The sequence below is a fragment of the Salvelinus sp. IW2-2015 genome, linkage group LG18 (assembly GCF_002910315.2).
Source record: "Salvelinus sp. IW2-2015 linkage group LG18, ASM291031v2, whole genome shotgun sequence".
Lineage (NCBI taxonomy): Eukaryota > Metazoa > Chordata > Actinopteri > Salmoniformes > Salmonidae > Salvelinus > Salvelinus sp. IW2-2015.
This window is the reverse complement of record NC_036858.1, coordinates 25,367,086-25,386,454: the sequence shown is the minus strand read 5'-3', so window position 1 is coordinate 25,386,454 and position 19,369 is coordinate 25,367,086. Positions and strand designations below refer to the sequence as shown.

General features: G+C 40.4%; 1 protein-coding gene across 1 annotated transcript in view; it reads right to left on the bottom strand.

Moving 5' to 3' along the window:
- Positions 1-11,184: 11,184 nt before the first annotated feature.
- Positions 11,185-19,369, bottom strand: part of LOC111977609 (tyrosine-protein phosphatase non-receptor type 13) — a 66,270-nt gene continuing 58,085 nt past the window's right edge. The window contains exons 15-16 of the mRNA XM_024007113.2: positions 12,349-12,411; positions 11,185-11,688 (exon numbers count right to left, since the gene is read on the bottom strand). Coding sequence (XP_023862881.1) covers positions 11,587-11,688; positions 12,349-12,411 — 165 coding nt within the window. The 3' untranslated portion in view covers positions 11,185-11,586. The remainder of the gene's footprint in view (positions 11,689-12,348; positions 12,412-19,369) is intronic.

Sequence of the window (19,369 nt, the reverse complement as noted above, 5' to 3'; positions counted from 1 at the left end):
GAGGGAAACCTGTTTCAGTCTTCCAGAGATTTGAGACTGGGACGGAGGTTCACCTTCCAGCAGGACAATGACCCTAAGCATACTGCTAAAGCAACACTCGAGTTAAGCGTCAGTATAGCGACAAAGTAGAGTCGCAATTCAACGGCCCAGACATGAAAGGTATGTGGCAGGGTCTACAGTCAATCAAGGACTACAAAAAGAAAACCAGCCCCGTCGCGTACCCCGATGTCTTGCTCCCAGACAAACTAAACAACTTCTTTGCTCGCTTTAAGGACAACACAGTGCCACCGACACGGCCCACTACCAAAACCTGCGGACTTTGCCAAAATCTTGAAGTATCCCTTTAATAACCCGAATAACCTACATTTTGATAATCGCTCAGCACTAACAAATACATGCAAACTAAAGTTAAAGTACATAGAAACAATGTGAGCGAATACCAACGGCGGGTAATGAATAAATATAATATTGCATATATGTTGTCCATTTACATAGTATTGAGGACCTTAAGTACTAATGGTTTATGTTAGCTTTTTCCTGAAATCAGTAGTTTTGTTGACTGCTTTTTTTCAATTTGAGGTAAGATCAGTGCATTAGGCTACATCATGTTACAGTTAGCTGACAACTTTGCTAGCTAGCTACAGTATTTACAGTAACAGTAGCTATCTGGATATTTTTACAGGTTGTCAAAATAGTTTGTCTCATCATCAAAAAAGTCAGACGTCAGCCCCAATATTTCCATACTGGGCTTAAATTATAAAGTATGATTTTGTAGTAGGTCTATGTTATGTCACACCCAGCTAGCTAATGTTAGCTACTTTGGAATTACTAACAAATGTTACTGTAGTGTCATGACGTGGCCCTCTTTGGGTATAGCGAGCACCATCCCCCTCTCTCTCACCCCTTCACCCAGGCTCTGTTATTGCAGGTCATAAATTCCTAGAGGAGTCTCTCTCCTCATGGCCAGGCATTGTAGAGAGAGAAGGTTTCACAGGAGAACAAAGGAACCTCTTCTCCATCATAGAACTTGAGAACTGAACAATGTCCATGTTTGGAGAATGTGTACACGGTCGGGGGAGAATCCAGCTACGACCGGTCAATTTAGTTTAATGTTTGTGAAACTCATGAGAGACAATACAGCCACATTACCATAACTCTGTTTATACAAGAGTCTCAGTTGTGAGGCTTGCATCTAATTGTTGTATAAAATTAATGAGTAAAGATGAAACTATTTGTGAAATTAGGTAATGTGATTATAAATTGTTTAATGAAGGAAACTCCAATTCCCTTTGGAGTTTAACTAAGTCAAAGGCCCGCCCCATGAGCACAGACATTGACCTGGCATCATGGGACAGCCCTTTTCTGCTGTTACGAATAAAACCCCCAGCTGAAGGATTTCCCAGCAGACCAGTACCTCGATCACAGAGGGAGCTAAGGTTTGAGTAGATTGCTGAATCATACCACGTGGTTAAACTCTGAGACTATCGATCCGACAGAATAAGAGCTACTCTTCGATACTAATTACTCGTCTGCAGCTAGAAATTATGTACCTGTGAATGCGTGGCCGAAACATCTAATCTATAAGAATATTTCTGAATGGAACTCTGAAGTATCCATTGTAACCACGGAAGAGAGAGAGAGGGTGGACGAACTTTCCAACAGAGATCACGACGACACACTGAGCGTAAATATATATATATTGATTGCAATTATCCCCGAATGAGTGAGCGTTCATGTGCAAAAGATTAGCATTTCAATTAATATAATTATCAAGTGCGTAGTGACTCATTTGCGTAATTCCCGCCTTTCTCAGTCTACACCCACTTCCCTTTTGTCCACCAAGCCGTAATATCGGTTTATCCCACTAGGGACCCTCCCCTATCATTTCCTTGTAACCATATGTACTACTGTTTGTTTATGCATTTCTGTGATTATTTAGTTAGTTAACCCTTTCATGCGTGAGTTCCAAATATCTCTAACGGTCGCCCCAGCGTGAGTTTTTTTATGCACGTGATATTAGAACGTTCTCTCCATTCCAGAATGTGTTTGTTATGTAACAGTACATTTCATCCGCGCTGCCCTCAAACAAAAGCACGCAGCCTGTTTTTATTTGTCAATTTTAAATTATTTCTAACAAGTTTTTTATTTTCGAATAACAGTTTGAAATGAGGTGTGTTCCGCCTCATTCATTCACATAAAAGTAGTCATTTTTACTTTTGCGGACCAATAAAWTTTTTTGACATTTCTGACCCGGACAAAATTCCCCAAACACTTCTCAATTGTTTGTGCTGGACATTTACTCATCTGCCGTCCTGCATACACGTGTTCATATTATTCCACTTGTCGCCTGCATCGAAATCAAAGTTGTTTTCGTTACCAATAATACCTTTGGAAATGTGTGCGTTTCTATCAAAGTGCCTTATTACGTTATAATAGTTTCTGCATGTCGTGTTATGTCGTTTCTACTGTAGCATCATGTTTTTGTGTATATTCCTTATAACCGCGGACYCGCGATGTAACGTTACTCATTTCATAACATTTATGGTGTTATACTCAATGCTTAGGTAGCTACATTCTCCTATTAGCTCTGGAAAACAATGCTAATTGTGTCAGGGAAGTATTAGCATGTGTTGTATTTTGAAGCTACCCTGGCCTTATGACTCCCAAGTGGCACAGCGTCTCAGTGCTAGAGGCGTCACTCCAGACACCCATCTTCAAATCAAGACTGCGTTTCTATCAAAGTAAGTGCCTAATTACGTTATTGTGTCGTGTTATACCGTTTCTACTATAGCTACTGTGTGAATGGAGCATAATATATTTGTATATATTCCTTATAACGCGAACGACGGCGAGGTAACGTTACTCACCTTTTATGGTGTTATATTCAATCGTGCTTATGTAGTAGTTAATTATTCTATTAGTTCTGTAAAACAATGCTAAATGCGTCAGAAGTATTGGCATGTTGTATTTTGACTCTACCCTGGAAAAATTGAAAAATATCTTATCCACTTGGTCGTTTTCTGAGTGCATTCCAAAGCTGTTTATCATCTCCACTGCCCCATTTTGAGGTAATAGTCAGCACGCAGTCTGGTTTCATGTTTTTCTGTCTGGTTTGTTTCTCTCTCCCGTCAGGTGGTCCACCTTCCTGTGGCCGACAGGTTGCTGTATGGACATGGGAGGGACATGGACGTTTCGTTTGTCATGCCACTTTACTGCCAGCTGTTAACATTTCTTATTTTGTATAGCGGGTCATTTAGGATGGTAGTAGCGTTGATGAAATGCAGTCATGCAGCAGACTAGAAAGCAGTCTTTACTGTCACCAGGAATGTATACATTTCACTAATTGTGGTTGTCCCCACTCCTGGCTCTCTCTTATCCTGTAGCTCCAAGGCATAGCGATTGGTCTCTACTATGTCTCCCACCAGCTCCTCTGTCAGAAACAACTTGAAGCACTCTGCCTCAGTTGGAATGGCAAGGGGCGTTGCACTCCAGACTGGGACTCATCAAAGCACACCAGGGCCAGGAGGGGTGAAAACGCAGGGCCAGGAGGGTGAACAGCAGGGCCAGGAGGGGTGAAATGACTGTGGCCTTCCAGCTACCACAGAACTCCTGTACTTCATCCACTGTTGTGTGCCTCCATCACACCAGCATCTTCAAAGGGAACTGGGACTTTGTCAGTGGCAAGGGAAATTCAGATTCAGGGTTCTCAATGGCTACAAGGTTGGGGGGAGCTCCTCATTGTCACTGTCAGAATCTGATTCCTGACTTTCATACTCAGACTCATTGTCAGAATTTTAAAAAATCTCCGAATTTCCACATTTGTTTGTTGTCTCTTTTTGAAGACATTGCTAATGTTCAGCTCATCTCACTAGCTACATACATAAACAACACTGAATGGTTTAGAGGTAGAGGGTACGTGGTTGACTGCCGGCACGCGCCACTTGTATCAATAAATCACTATCAGAAAATGTTTTGTGTGGCAATTATTTGTGTATTTACGGTTTTATTCACATGTTTTCAAATCTAGGTGACAATCATGCATTCGATTCTTGCACAGATTGTAATGGGCACATATTATGTGTGTAAAATACTTTTTTGAAGGTTGTACTGATTATGATGAGCTAAGCTAATTCCAGCTGTGTAGTCGTTTGTTGACTGTCAATGCATCTGGGTTCACGTAATCGTCTGTTTGACAAAAGATGTTATAAAAATGAGGTGAGTAAGAGTTCATCGTTTTTTGAGACTTCCGGAAATGAATGGTGGGATGTGAACGACGGTAGACACACCCCTTCAACATGCATACTATAAAAGACCAATCATCTCGTCTTCTCTTATTATTCGGTTTCTGTGAGGAAAAAAAAATGCATGGCTGCGCGCTGAAACTAACCGTCGGATTACTTTCGATTTCTAAAAGTGCTTTACCTAATTATTTCGATCAATGGTGTGCTACACGTGATGTGATATTTATACATAATAATTGCTATTAGCTAATTCATATTGTAGTTTATGTCAGCCGAGAGTTAGAAAATAGCTGCTTGTGTTGGGTCAATCTTTCCTCAGCGCTAGGACAAATGTAGCCTACATTTTTCCGGTTAGGATGATTGTGTTATGCTATATATTCTTCTGTGAATATCTGAACATTGAATCCAAATAAACTGCTCACATTCTGGACATAACTTGTAAGGATGTGTTTGTGTAAATAGTTTCTGAAAAAAGTGTGGCCAGCTCAAACGCTGATTGTTGCGTCATTCGAAACTGGCCGTTCTAAACGAGCGTTCTAAATGAGTGTTCTAATCACACGGGTGTGATCGTACGCTTCAGGGACCACTGTAGAACGATCACACCCGTGTGATGGTACGTGTGAAAGGGTTAATAAATAAATGATTGAGACAATTGATGTATGGATGATTCATAGTGAAGACTGGGTTCGTGCAGATAACCAACAATTTACGACGTTTGGAATGAGACTAACGTGAGGTAAAGAATAATTCATTAATTAAAATATCTGAAAAGTTGTATTAGGAAAATTATAACTTTGTAATCTGAATATTTTCCTTGGTGCCCCGACTTCCTAGTTAATTACATTTACATGATTAGAATAATCACGTAATAATAATTACAGAGAATTGATTTGATAAAATAAGTCTTCAGTTTAATGATGCCAAAGACACGACAGTAGATAGTTAGCAAAACACCAGCTTCTACAGCACCATTGAGAGCATCATGTCTGGCTGCATGGCTGCATCACCACCTGGTAAGGCAGCTGCACCATCCCGCAGAAGATCACCAAGGATTCTAGCCATAGCCATGGCCTCTTCTCTCTGCTTCCGTCTGGCAGACAGTACCGGAGCATCTATCACCAGGCTATAAGACTGTTGAAAAGTCTAGCTGTCCACCTGTACAACCTGCTGTTCACCTACACCTTAATTAAGATACTATTTCCACTGACTCTCTGTAACAGCATGGCTTCCGTCCCTCTCCTTGCACCAACCTGGGCTCGAACCAGGGGCCCTTTGAACACCTATTGCTCCACAAAAGCTGTGGCCCTTGCACACACAGACACACACACACACACTGCTGCTATTATTTATTATTTACATTGAGTATAATGTAAATAATAAGTATACCTTTTGCCCTCAGAACAGCCTCAATTCATCGGGGCAACTCTACAAGGTTGTAGAGGGATGCTGGCCCTTGTTGATTTCAATGCTTCCCACAGTTGTGTCAAGTTGGCTGGATGTCCTTTGGGTGGTGGACCATTCTTGATACCCATGGGAAACTGTTGCGGGTGAAAAGCATCCAGCATCCAGTCCACACCTCTACCCGCATCACTCCTCCACTCTTTACGGGCTACTCCACCAGCTAGGCCTCTGTCCGTGCCCTCAACACCTTTGCCAGGCTGTGCCTCTGTCTGAGCCCTCGACACCTGTACCCAGCTGGGCTTCTGTCCGTCCTCCACATCTATGCCCGCCTGTCCCACAATCAGCCCCTGTCCTCCGCTCCTGACGGGCTGAGCATTCTGATGGAGCCAGTCTCTCTCCATTTTTAGTTGATTATATATAACTGTAATTATTCGTGTTAAATTGTTTGTCCCTCTGTGGCATTTATTTAACTTTTTACTATTTATTCTATTTATACATTTGACTATTTGTCAAGCTTACAGAGCATAATTTTCCATTGATGAATTAGTCAACAATATTGTTTCCTTCCTTGATTCACTCTGAGTGCAAAATCCCTTAGCTGAATGCTCTAATTACATTTTGATAAATTAAAGTCATTCTTTAAATTCTCCATTGTATAAACAATTTTATTTTCCTGCTTGTCTGCTATGTGCACTGATTTCAAACAATTAGAGTAAATTTGTCATTCTCACACCTTCCTCCAAATCTGTATCTTTATTACTTCCTTGATTTACAATCAAAACAACTTAGCTAACATTGTTTTCGATGTAAAGCTGATAATGATGTTATGGGTGATGACAGATTTACAGGGGTAAGAGGAGTGAGGATTTTCGGAAAAGCCAGATGGTCTTCTACTGTCAGATTTTCACAGGAAGGAAATAAAAGCACAAAAAACAATGATTCTAGGCTAAATACAGCAACCGTGTCTGGATTCGATACAGGGTAAGCGTCGGCGAGTATGTTCATTTTTGGTAGAAAATGTTCCCCCAAATTCGCTACAATCATTCATTCTTGGGTGTGCACCCTTGACTGATGAGCGATATCCTGAGCTCTGTTTTTGAACCAACGATCTTGCTAGGGACCCTGTCTGCCACATATCAGGCCGGTGACAAATGACCTTTGGCGTGGCACATCTGATGAAGTTTCTCACGTTCCCGCCATGACAGGGCGCCACGTTATTCTGCAGTGACAGCATGCGTCAGCGGTAATTTATGGTGCTCTGCCACTTGCTAAAGGAGCATTTAATAAGCCGTCCTGTTTATCCGTTTAGTGTCAGGCGGCCAAGTGGAGGAGCAGAGCAGCCAGTGACCCGCCATGTCTGATGTGTATCATTGTGACAGTGACCTACTTAAAGTCCCTTCGTTTGGAATGTCAAACACATCACTGTATCAGCACGTCTGGGGATGGACTGTGCTTGGTCATCATTAGCTGTATAAGCCTATTTAATGGATTAATAAGACTACTCTTCAATGAATAATTATCAGGAAAGAGAGGTGCTATTATGGCTAGCTAGGTTAAGTGAAGATTTCTTACCAGTCTTTTGGAACACAGCAGAGTGAGTTTTATTAAGTGAGTGTTTTGTTTCTCCCTGAATGTGTGTATGTGTGCACGTGTGTGCACAAGCATGCAAGTCTATTGGCCTATGTGACGTGTATGCAGGCATATGGTAATTTAATTGCTCGGTTGGTGCGTTCTCTCTATCCCTCCTTTACACACATGCAGTGTCCATCAGAGCGGACATCTCAATTGGAAGCAGACACAGATTGATGGTGCTAGCCGCAAGTGACGACTGGTCGTCGTCSTCCTCCACGGTGCTCCTGGTTAAGGGCGAATCTCTGAGCCAGAGATCCAAACCAGAGATCTCATCAGCACCCCGCTGCCTGTCACAGTCACATTTTAATCACAAACCCTAATTAGAATTTACACTAATGAATACAAACGACTCCCAGGACTCCACAAGCTGATAGTCATAAATTATCATTGTCGCTAAATAGCATCAATTCACAGCTCCATAGTCATTTTTCAATTACCTGCTCCCGCCGGAGCCACTCAAGGATGATCTGCCGTAGATGAAGATAAACGATGTTTCTATCCATGGAGTGTGTGTGTGTGTGTGTGTGTGTGTGTGTGTGTGTGTGTGTGTGTGTGTGTGTGTGTAAAATAGTTTTCTCATTATGGGAACATCTTTGACATGGTGAGCCAGTTATTATTTTCAAATAACAGCTTGACAGAGAGGGCTGGTTAATTATCAGCAGGTGTTAATCGTGATTTTCTGACATGGCTGATGAGGGGTGGGGGAGTTCGGGAGGTGAAGACAGTCCTTGCCATTCCATTACATGTTCTATATAGTTGTGCGAACAGAACGCCTGAAAAGGCAGGTAAGTCACAGAAGATCATGACCCAAATGATTTGTAGGTTACTTCTTGCTGGATAAATGTCTTTCTGATATGATATATCAGACAGCTTTTAATTTTGAGAAGTGTATATACCCCTGACCTATAGGAGTTTAAAGGGACATTACACTCCAAAATCAAGGTTCGTCAGATGTTTTCATACGTTGGATCTCGGTTGATATACTGTAATTTCACGTAGCAGGCCATCTAATGGAAAAGCACCATGTAATTTCCAGATTTGAMTTGCTTATCTTTTCCATTCTTTTGGGTTGAGACGTAGAGCTGGACCTACACCACCGATGGCGTGATATTTGGACTACTTTTGAGGTCTGAAAATATCTGCCAAAATTTGATTTTGAAGTGTAATATCCCTTTTCTAAGTAAAGGTGTTTTTAATCATATAGTTGTGGTGGTGAAACATTCAGATGCACATTCACATTGAGCCTGCCTCTTTCCCCGCAATGAAAATTAAATACAGTAATGGAGCGTAACCACTGTGTGCGTGTGTTTGTGTACGCACTCTCACATGTCTGTGCTTGCATGTGTGTGTCAGTGTTTCCAGTGATCTGAAGATCGGCCCTGTGCCGGCCCTGTCCCCAAACACCTCATGATTCACTCTCTATAGAGAGTTGTCTCACTTTTATCCAAAGTGACAACAGTGACTCCACACATTTTCGTATGTGACCCTAGTGGGAATCGTACCCACCACTCTTGTGTTGCTAAAGCCATGCTCATACACACAGTCACACAGGACCACTACAATACACAAGTACAATACAAACTGTAAAATACAATACATGACTACAGTACAGGTGGAAAGATTATCATTGTCATCCCCATGAGTGTGCCACCCTCCTTCAGGCCATGGATGAGGCATGCGATGACATCTTTCCAGACCAATGTCACACTTGGATTCGCCATGCCAAAAGTTTTTCCCAAGCTGCATGAACAATGAGGACATTTACAGTAATGTCGAAGAGAACCTATGGCCAAATGCTCATGACAGGCCGGATGCAAACTAGTGCCTGCTAAACGTTATGTTTATTTTATGTTAATTTGATTACAGTACACCTATCTTGTAATTATATTGGAACAATACATTTTATTTTTTGCATCAATGATTGTGAACGTTGTCTTCAGGGATCACAACTTTGATAACACATGGGATAGAAATGTGATTTTCAGTCGGTAGTGCAAGTGTATTGCCTTATGTAAAAACGGTGTAATGTAGTGTAATGTACGTTATTATAGCATATTACATTCAAAGGGCAATTAAAAAAAAATGATCTAGCATTTTTTGCTATTGGATTAACTGGTTGTTAAAAAAACTACATTGAGAAGCTATCATTATGTTGTGTTTTGGTGAAATGTTAAGTCCCCTATTTACACTGCATTCAGAAAGTATTCTACCCCTTGACTTTTCCCACATTTTGTTGTGTTACAGCCTGCATTTAAAATGTATTAACAGAAAAGATGGTTGTGTGTGTGTTTCTTTGTGAACCCAACAGAGATGATTTACTGGAAGTTGGTGGGTTCCTTTCTACATGTTCCCATGGTTTGTAAATCACTGAACACACCACAACTAAATACTCTACCACCTCCCCATGTTCTCCACACTCCTCTATCACCTCTGGACATCCTCTCCTACACTCCTTCTCCTTACAGCTTAAGTAAAGATAGTCCTCTCACATGTGCCTTATAGTTAGAGAGAAGATTACAGTGTCTACAGTGTTGCTATAGAACGGTGGCTGGTGACGGAGGAGGAGAATGTGAGATTTTATCAAGGTTAGAATCTCAATTGAATTTCCTTGATTCCTTGCGTCCTCTCGCCTCCTTCTCAAAACCCATCGGATGAGGTTAGAGGTCCCTCCTCAAGACTCCTGTGATCACCTTTTATAAAAATGAAAGAACTATTTACACAAAACTATAAAAGGCATTGCCCTCGACTCACGTTGGTTGATAGCCCTCTCCTTATATACAAAACTATACAAATTAACAACTATCTATATAAAACTATAGAAGGCAAGTATGATTTATATAACTCTATAAACCTATAAAAGTGACTGGACCCTGAATAACCCACGTCGGGCCTATCATGCAATAACTCACAACTATAATAAGGTCTGGGGGAGAGAGGGAATTAGGGAAAGAGTGCGAAAGAGGGAATGAGGAAGGGACTTTGTGAGTGAATAAGTGAGGTTGGGAGTCCTGATGAAGACACTGAGTGGGAGAGAGGGAGACTGTACAACAGGGCTTTCCCCAAACTCAGGTTTTAAGACTTCCCACTCCAGAGCCTGTGTGTGTGTGGCTAGCTGTTTCCTCTTAGGGAGCATACTGTTTGATTTTTTCCCCATGCAGTAACAAGGGCACCTCTGAGACACACTTATTTACCCTTCAGTAAGCCTGCAGAGGGACTCTTTTCCATGTTCTGTCAGTTAGCACTTGTAGGTAAGTCTCTCTCTCTCTCTCGCTCTCTCTGCTTGTAGATATTGCTATAGCCAACTGCCCTGTCACAGCACCTGAGACCTACCAAATAAAAAAGATCAGTTGATCCAGCCCTTACCACGCTGCGAAACGAAGCAGTATTTCAGAACAACTTTTTGTGACGGTACAAGGTAATACATAGTGATCAGACCGAGGCTATACTGTACTGGTAGTGAATGTTACAGTGAGGTATATTATCATGCTACTGAAACTGCAGCTACAATGGTGATATTACTGGACAATGATTTTGTGCATTTGACCCCCATTATATTTCAAACTTCAAGCACTTGTTCAGTGGTCATAGAGATTAGACTGCAAAATGAATAGTTTCACCACAGTGCTGCAAAAGTTTTGGGACAACACGATTCGAACAAAAACAGTATCGGACAGACATTCCTTACAGAATCACACAGAGCATGTGTACTGAGGGTCCTGTTTAATCAAACCTGGTTTCCAGGTTTCTGGGGGTGAAACAAACAAAAATATGAGTCTCTTAGCACTCCAAGATCGCATGTTTGGATTTACCCCCAGAAACCTGGATTATTAATCAGTGTCACATAAAGCTGCAAGTCTTTTCAAGGCACTTGATTCTATTCACTTTTGGTTTCAGTCATGGACAGAATTAATAAATGATTAACATGCATTTATTTCACAATTTTTTAAATACTATAATCACAGTTTGAGAACAAAGAAAGAACCAACAGTAAGAATGTCTACCTCCATCAATAAATTCATAACCCAAATATCAAAACTGCAGAAACATAGCCTGGTCTTCCATCTATATGTGCTATAGCCAACTGTTAATAGTCATGTTAGGCATGACAACAAATAAAGTAGTTGGCTAAAACACATACTTACAGTGCTCATAACAAAATCAACTGCTAACAAATGTATAACTTACACAGTCAACTATTCAAATATCACTCATCTTCATTGATAAGGTATCTTCTTTGGGAAGTGGGGAAGCTCTCGGGTTGCCATCGGTTACTGTGTATGTGAGGGCCCATAAGTTTGCGGGGGCTCTCGGGTTACAATTTGTGGGGGCTCTCAGGATGCCATCGGTTACCATGCAGCTGCAGGATGCCCTGTAGAACCTCCAACCATACCTTGTAGCAAAACAAGTACTGTTCCTATGCAGAGACAAGACAGGTGTTACAACACACAAACACGCATGCAAACGCACGCACGCACACACACAAAGTGCAGTAAAGAGCCGACTGTAGTCAAATTATTATAGGATGTTTTAATGACTAATGATGTGGTACATTAGTGGTTAGGGGGAAATAGCTTCTGGGAGAGGCAGCCTCTTTCTCTAGCTCTCTGGGGGTCCACTTACTCACACACTGTCATTAATGATGAGGGTGGGTTTCCCGTAAGTTTCTTAACTAAAATACTTTCTCTCGTCCAACCAGACTCAGGCCACTCTAACCGCAAAGTGCTTAATTTTTTTAATGAATTAGATTTGGTCATGCATAGATTGACTGTCAAACATTGGATTTATTGTTGTTACTCTCTCGCGGCTGTGTGGCTGGGTGGTAGAGAAAAATAAAATACGACTAGCTATGAAGTCTTTGGAAACCCACACCAGGTTAGTAGGTCCAAAGAACTACTACTCAACCTGGGTTTCTGGAATATGTGTAATTTATTATCTGATTATGTAGGAAACAATAGAGTGGACAGGATTATGGAAGCCATAGACAAAGAATCATTGGTACCCTGAATGGCCAAAAAAACGTTTAACCCCTGACCTCTGACCACTAACCTCTGTATGGTAGGCCTACTGTACTGACCTTGGTCTGAATCATGCCATATCGCTGCAGTCTCATCTCCCTAACAATGCTGCTGACCTTGATCTGTGGACAGAGAGAGGGTCAAGGAGTTACTGTAGGTTCATGTCGGTCAGTACAGGCATATGTCTGTGATATACACACAAACTTTTGTGAACACCAACTGAAGAGCATAGTTTGTGTCCTTATTTTAAGGTAAGGAGTGTGTGCGTGTATGTGTGTGTGTCTGGGTGTGCACCAATGATGTACATAAACAGCATGCGCTTTTTTGAAGTCAATGCGCTACCATCTTTGTACTCTATATCTTTTGGAAGATATAGAAATGCATTTATTAAAGTATGTTCTATTGTAGACACCTTAATGCATACTTTTACATTATGTGAACTGAACTGAAGTAAAACAATAATCCCCCCCCCCCTAAGGCCAGGAACCACTGGCTGACATGACATGACCACCTAACAATTTTGAGATTTGTTGTTATTTTGGTCCTGATCCCGACTTAGGAATGTATACCTTTCCTACCTATGGCTTTCCTACGCACTTCTCAGTATTATCTTAAAACCTCTACGGGATCGGTGCTCCCCCTGTCAGACGGTTGAGCTAACGTAGGCTAATGTGATTAGCATGAGGTTGTAAGTAACAAAAACATTTCCCAGGACATAGACATATCTGATATGAGCAGAAAGCTTAAATTCTTGTTAATCTAACTGCACTGTCCAATTTATAGTAGCTATTACAGGGAAAGAAGACCATGCTATTGTTTGAGGAGAGTGCACAATTATGAACTTGAAATTGTATTAATAAACCAATTAGGCACATTTGGGCAGTCTTGATACAACATTTTGAACAGATATACAATGGTTCATTGGATCAGTCTAAAACGTTGCACATACACTGCTGCCATCTAGTGGCAAAAATCAAAATTGTGCCTGTGCTGGAATAATACATTATGGCCTTTCTCTTGCATTTCAAAGATGATATTTTACCAGATCTAATGTGTTATATTCTCCTACATTAATTTCACATTTCCCCAAACTTCAAAGTGTTTTCTTTCATATGGTATCAAGAATATGCATATCCTTCCTTCAGGTCCTAAGCTACAGGCAGTTTGATTTGGGTATGTCATTTTAGGCAAAACATTTAAAAAAGGGTCCGATCCTTAAGAGGTAATAAAGCCAACCCTATAAATACGGTGTACCTTAAATTAGTATTTTGTCGACAGACTCAATAGAATACATTGAGAGAACGGGGTGAGAATATATGGATCAATGAAAGAAAGCCATCTATGCATATTCGTCTCCTTTTCAGCACTAACTGGTAGATTTTAAAAAGTCTAATTTTGTAGATTATTTAGGCTAATTTTAGTGTTAGGAAAGTATGTTTGGAGAACCTTTACGCACAAAATACTGTATATTGATGAAAAAATGTATTGTGGTTTGAATCATCCTGAAAGTTGTCAAGTTCAAGACACATTTCCGTCATTTACTCGACCTTAAGTTCAAGGTCATAATACGCATAGAGAGAAAAGCGCATAAAAAAAGAATAACGTTCCATTTACGCACGCTTAACTCGAGTAGGAATCAGGGCTCATGATCTTAGTTCGACTGTCAAACTCAAAATATAATCTTGTTAGTGTGGTTTGGAAAGCAGTCACACTTTAAATAATGTACCACTTGTTTAAAACTTTTTAATGGCACTTGCGAAAGCAAAGGTCCCCACTTTAAATCTTATAAAAATTATTTATTCTTCTTCTTCTTCTTATTTAGCATGCTACTTCTCTTACACCATTTAAGCTAGAAATGCCATTCAAACTTTCAAATGTGTAGACTGATCTGGATTAAGTTGCTATTATACAACTTTTTAATACAATTACATAATTTTTAAAAAACTATTAAACTTTTTGACCTTCTTAAAATACCTCATCCACTTCAATGGGATTTCTTCAGCAGTCTAAATGTCCCATTGTTTAAAACTGCCAGACTTCCAAAATTCACAGTAAAAAAATAGAGAATTTTTAATACAAATCAGATACTTTGATACCACTTTCTCAACAAGTTATAAAAAAACTTAGAGGATAGGAGATCTTTGCCTACTTCTCTACTTTTTAAATCTAAAATCAGAACAGAAATATCTAATACCAATCAAATGACACAGCTGTTTTAGGAACTGCATCAACTGCATTTTCTATCAACTTTTACAAACTAAAATGTTAACAACTTTCCCAACAAATTAGACAACTTAGAGCCTATGAATCTTCCCTACTATTCAAATCTGAAATCAGAACATAATTATCTTGAACCAAATCAAACAGTACACCTGTTTTAGTAACCGCATCAACTAGATGTTCTGTCAACCTTTACAAACAACTGCCATTTTTGCCTATTTCCCAAGAAGGTTGATAATAACTGAGGGTATGCCATCTTGGTCTATGTCTCTGCTAATCAAATCTGAAATCAGAACTGAAATATCTTCTACCAACCAAACTTTACAGCTGTTTTAGTATGTGCATCAAATACATTATCTTTAAATTAAAAAAATTACATCCATTTTGACCACTTTTCCAACAAAAACTTTGATTAAAACAGAGGGCATGAAATCTCTGATTTATCAATTCTAAAATCAGAACACTTCTTCCACTACCAAGAAAGTACTTTTAAAGACCTAAAGCAAGTGCCACCATTTTTCTTCATGGAAAACTACTATCTAGTTATTATATTTATTATTTAGCACGCGACTCCTTTTACACCGTTTAAGCTAGAAATTCCATTCAAACTTTTAAACCTGGTCTGGAACCTTTTCACGCATGAGTTCCAAATATCTCTAATGGTACCCCAGCGTGAGTTTTTATTTATTGCGGGTGTCATGATGTGCTCACTGTTCCAAAATGTTATTGTTACACAGCAGGTAATTTAACCCACGCTGCCCTCAAACCAAGGTACGCTGCCTGCTAATTATCTAATAGGATGTTTCAACTTGTCAATTTCAAATAATATTCAAACAACAGTTTTATTTTCAAACAGTTTGAAATGAGGTGCGTTCCACCTGCTCATTAATTCACATAGGAGTAGCCAATTTCACTGTGGCAGACTATTTACATTTGAGGCATGCTAATGTCAAGCAAGGATTAGCTAGATGAGCTGAACAAACTTCTCTCTTCGATGAGAGCCCAAGCACTATCCAGTGATTCCCCAAGTCAAGTATGCAGACATTTTCTCATCTCCAGTCAGACCATTGCCTTCATTGTTGTTTTTCTTACTAATAATTACTTTGGACATGTGTGCGTTCCTATGAAAGTAAGTGCCTTATTACGTTATCATAAAAGTTTCTGTATATATTATGTTGTTTCTACTGTAGCATACTGTATGTAGCTATGTATGGAACATACATTCTGTATTCGATGTATTCCTTCATAACCGCGGACACGCAAGATACTCATTTCATAACCTTTATGTGTTATACTCAATTGTGCTTATGTAGCTAGCTACATTATTATATTACCGCTGTAAAACAATGCTAAGAGAAGTATTAGCTTGTGTTGTTTCCTTTGAAGCGGTCCTGCCTCCTCATGACAATGTCCTCCTGTGTATTCATTTTTGGCCTGCTTAGCATAGCTCTGCTATGACTTGCCCCCTTGTGGAGCCCTTGGGGAGTTCTTCAGTTACTGTTTCTTATGTATTTCATTCTTAATTGTGATGTTGTCAAAGCAATTTATTATTTTTTATAGCAGTGTTATGTTACTTAATTGTAATATTGTTTTATTGCTATATCCTGATATTGTATTCTAATTTCTTTATTTCTTTATTCTGTACTTCCAGAAACCACACACACACAAACAGTATTGACAATTATTTGGAACTGGACATCTTTCTATGCTAGTTCCACAGAGGAACTCTAGAGCTCTGTTAGAGTGACCATCGGGTTCTTGGTCACCTCCCTGACAAAGGCCCTTCTCCCCCGATTGCTCAGTTTGGCCGGGCGACCAGTTCTAGGAAGATTCTTTGTGGTTTCAAACTTCTTCCATTTAAGAATGATGCGGCCTCTGTGTTCTTGGGGACCTTCAGTGCTGCAGACATTTTTTAGTACCCTTCCCTAGATCTGTGCCTCAACAGAATCCTGTCTCTGAGCTCTATGGACATGTAACGCTCGTCGTTAGGTGGAAGAGAGGAGGACCAAATTGCAGCGTGGTACGTTTCCATATTTATTGGAATACTTAACAACACGAACAAAACAATAAACAGAAAATGAAACTAACGACGCTACAGACCTGAACATGTGAACATAGAGCCAACGAACGCAACGAACAGGAACAATCACCCACAAACAAACAGTGAGAACAGCCTACCTTAATATGGTTCCCAATCAGAGACAACGTAAAACACCTGCCTCTGATTGAAAACCATATCAGGCTAGTAGACAACCCTAAACCAAACATAGAAACACATAACATAGAATGCCCACCCAGCTCACGTCCTGACCAACTAAACAAGACTGAACAAAGGAAATAAGGTCAGGAACGTGACAGGACAATTCCTTTGACCTCAAGGCTTTGTTTTTGCTCTGACATGCACCGTCAACTGTGGGTCCTTATATAGACAGGTGTGTAGCTTTCTAAATAAATTGAAATTTATTGAATTTACCACAGGTGGACTCCAATCAAGATGTAGAAACCTGAGCTCAATTTCGAATCTCATAACAATGGGTCTTTCTGTTTGTTTTATTTATATATTTGTAAAAATGTCTAAAAACCTGTTTAGGCTTTGTCATTATGGGGTATTGTGTGTAGATTCCTGAGGATTTAATCCATTTTAGAATAAGGCTGTAACTTAACAAAATATGGAAAAGGTCAAGGGGTCAAATTACTTTCCGAAGGCACAGTAGGTTGGCAGTAGCATTGTTGACGAAATGCAGGCATCGCAGCATAACTAGGAAGAGGTCTTGGGAAAAGAGAGTGGATTTGTGCTTCAGTATTCCCTTAGGGAGTTCTTCTTCACTATTCCCAAAGAGAAGGACTGTCACCAGAAATGTATTAATTTCACTAATTGTGGTTGTCACTCATTTAGTGAGCTTCCCCCTCACTCCTGGCTTTCTCTTCTCCTGTAGCTCCAAGGCATAGCGATTGGTCTCCCCCACTATGTCTCTGACCAGTTTGTCTGTCAGAAACAGCTTGGAGCACTACAGGCTTTGCATTCCAGACTGGGACTCATCAAAATCAACAGCAGGGCCAAAAGGGGTGAAATGGCTGGCGGCTTTCCAGCTACCGCAGACCTCCATCCATTGTTGGTCTGCCTCCATCACCACCAGCATCTTCAGAGGGACCTGGGACTTCGTTGATGGGCCAGGGTCTTCAGATTCAGGCTCCTCATTGGCCAAAAGGTTGCGGGTTAGCTCTTCACTGTCACTGTCACAATCTGATTTCTCACTTTCATACTCGGAAAATTCCGCATTTGTGAGTTATCGCCTTTTGATTGACATTGCTAGTGCTACTGCTTAGCCCACTAGCTACATACATAAACAACAACACTGAATGGCTCTGAGTGAGTGTCAAGATGTTACGTGATTGACTGCCAGGACGTGCCACATGTACGTATCAATAAATCATTATCAGAAAATGGTTTGTGTTGTGGCGAAACCCTGCGCTGCCACTTTTAGAGCGCATCAGTAGTAAGGAAAGAGGAAATAAAGATAGCTCTTCCGGCTCTCTGGAAGGGAGCTCTTAGTTGGCGCGGCAGTTGGATAGTGTGTGCAATGCAATGAAGTCTTGTTTATTTTCAGCGTGTTTATTTTGTAAATTGTTTAACTTGATCATCGGTGTTACCTCTCTAGGTCGTGGTTGTTATCTTTTGGGACCACACCGGTTATTGATCGCGTGGATTAGTAGCAACATTGTTGCAAAGCTTTGACATACAAACAAACAAACAAACCATCAGACGGACAGACAGTGCAACTGCAAGCCTGAAGTCAACAGCTAAGACTGTCTCTCTCTCTCTCTCTCTCTCTCTCCCCTCTATCGCTCCAGTGCTTTTCACTGCAACAGACTTTCTTTTTATCAATGCGCTTCCCTTTGATGTTCAGTGTCACTGGACTATTATTTCCCTGCTAGACGTATTTGGGATGACATTTTAGTTAATGGGAGGTTGCTTGCAAGTTTTTGTGTATTGTTATTTGAACAATACACAATAACCCCCACCCATTCATACCCTCTGCACTCCTCCACTGGTAGGTAATACAGATTATTGCAAATCCTCTAATGTTGATGACTAGGTTCTTTCTTGTAAATTGTTTCTATGAAGTTGCCATTAAATTGCTCTGTCATTATTATTGTATGAGTTATTATTGGTTGGGTTACCCCTGTGCTGTGATGTGTGTTTTATATGGTGTGTCTTATATTTTCTCTCCACGGCCTATCTGGCAAACAGGCTACACTCTAGGCAGTCTCTTCTGCTGATGTGTGTGTGTCTGGTAGTGGTACTCTATATATCCTACTTTTTTCCTTTCGGCAGGGTTTATACCTATCTTTACCCCTCTCTAACAATACCGCTACAGTGTGGTAATTATTTAGTTATTTACAGTTTTATTCACATGTTTTCAAGTACTGGTGACAAATCATGCATTCTGATTCTGCATAGATTGTAATGGACACATATGTATGTAAAATACTGTTTTAAAGGTTGTACTGATTATGATGAGCTAATGCTAAGCTGATTGCCAGCTATGTGTGGAGCCATGTTGGTTGACATCATTCAATGCATTGTGGGTGTCACGTAAACATCTGTCAGACCAAAGATGTTATAACAAAACGAGGTGAAGGGATAGTTCACTCGTCTTTTGAGTCAACTTCCGGAAGTGAATGATGGGAAGTGAATGATAGTAGATTACTAACCCCCTTCAATGTGCATACTGCAAACAGACCCAGCTCATCTTGTCACCTTTTCTTATCTTTGGTTGAGGCAGAAAAACAGACTTGGTGGCGGGCACACACTCTACCCACTGTCAGATTACTATAGACATTTAGAGAGTTTTACTC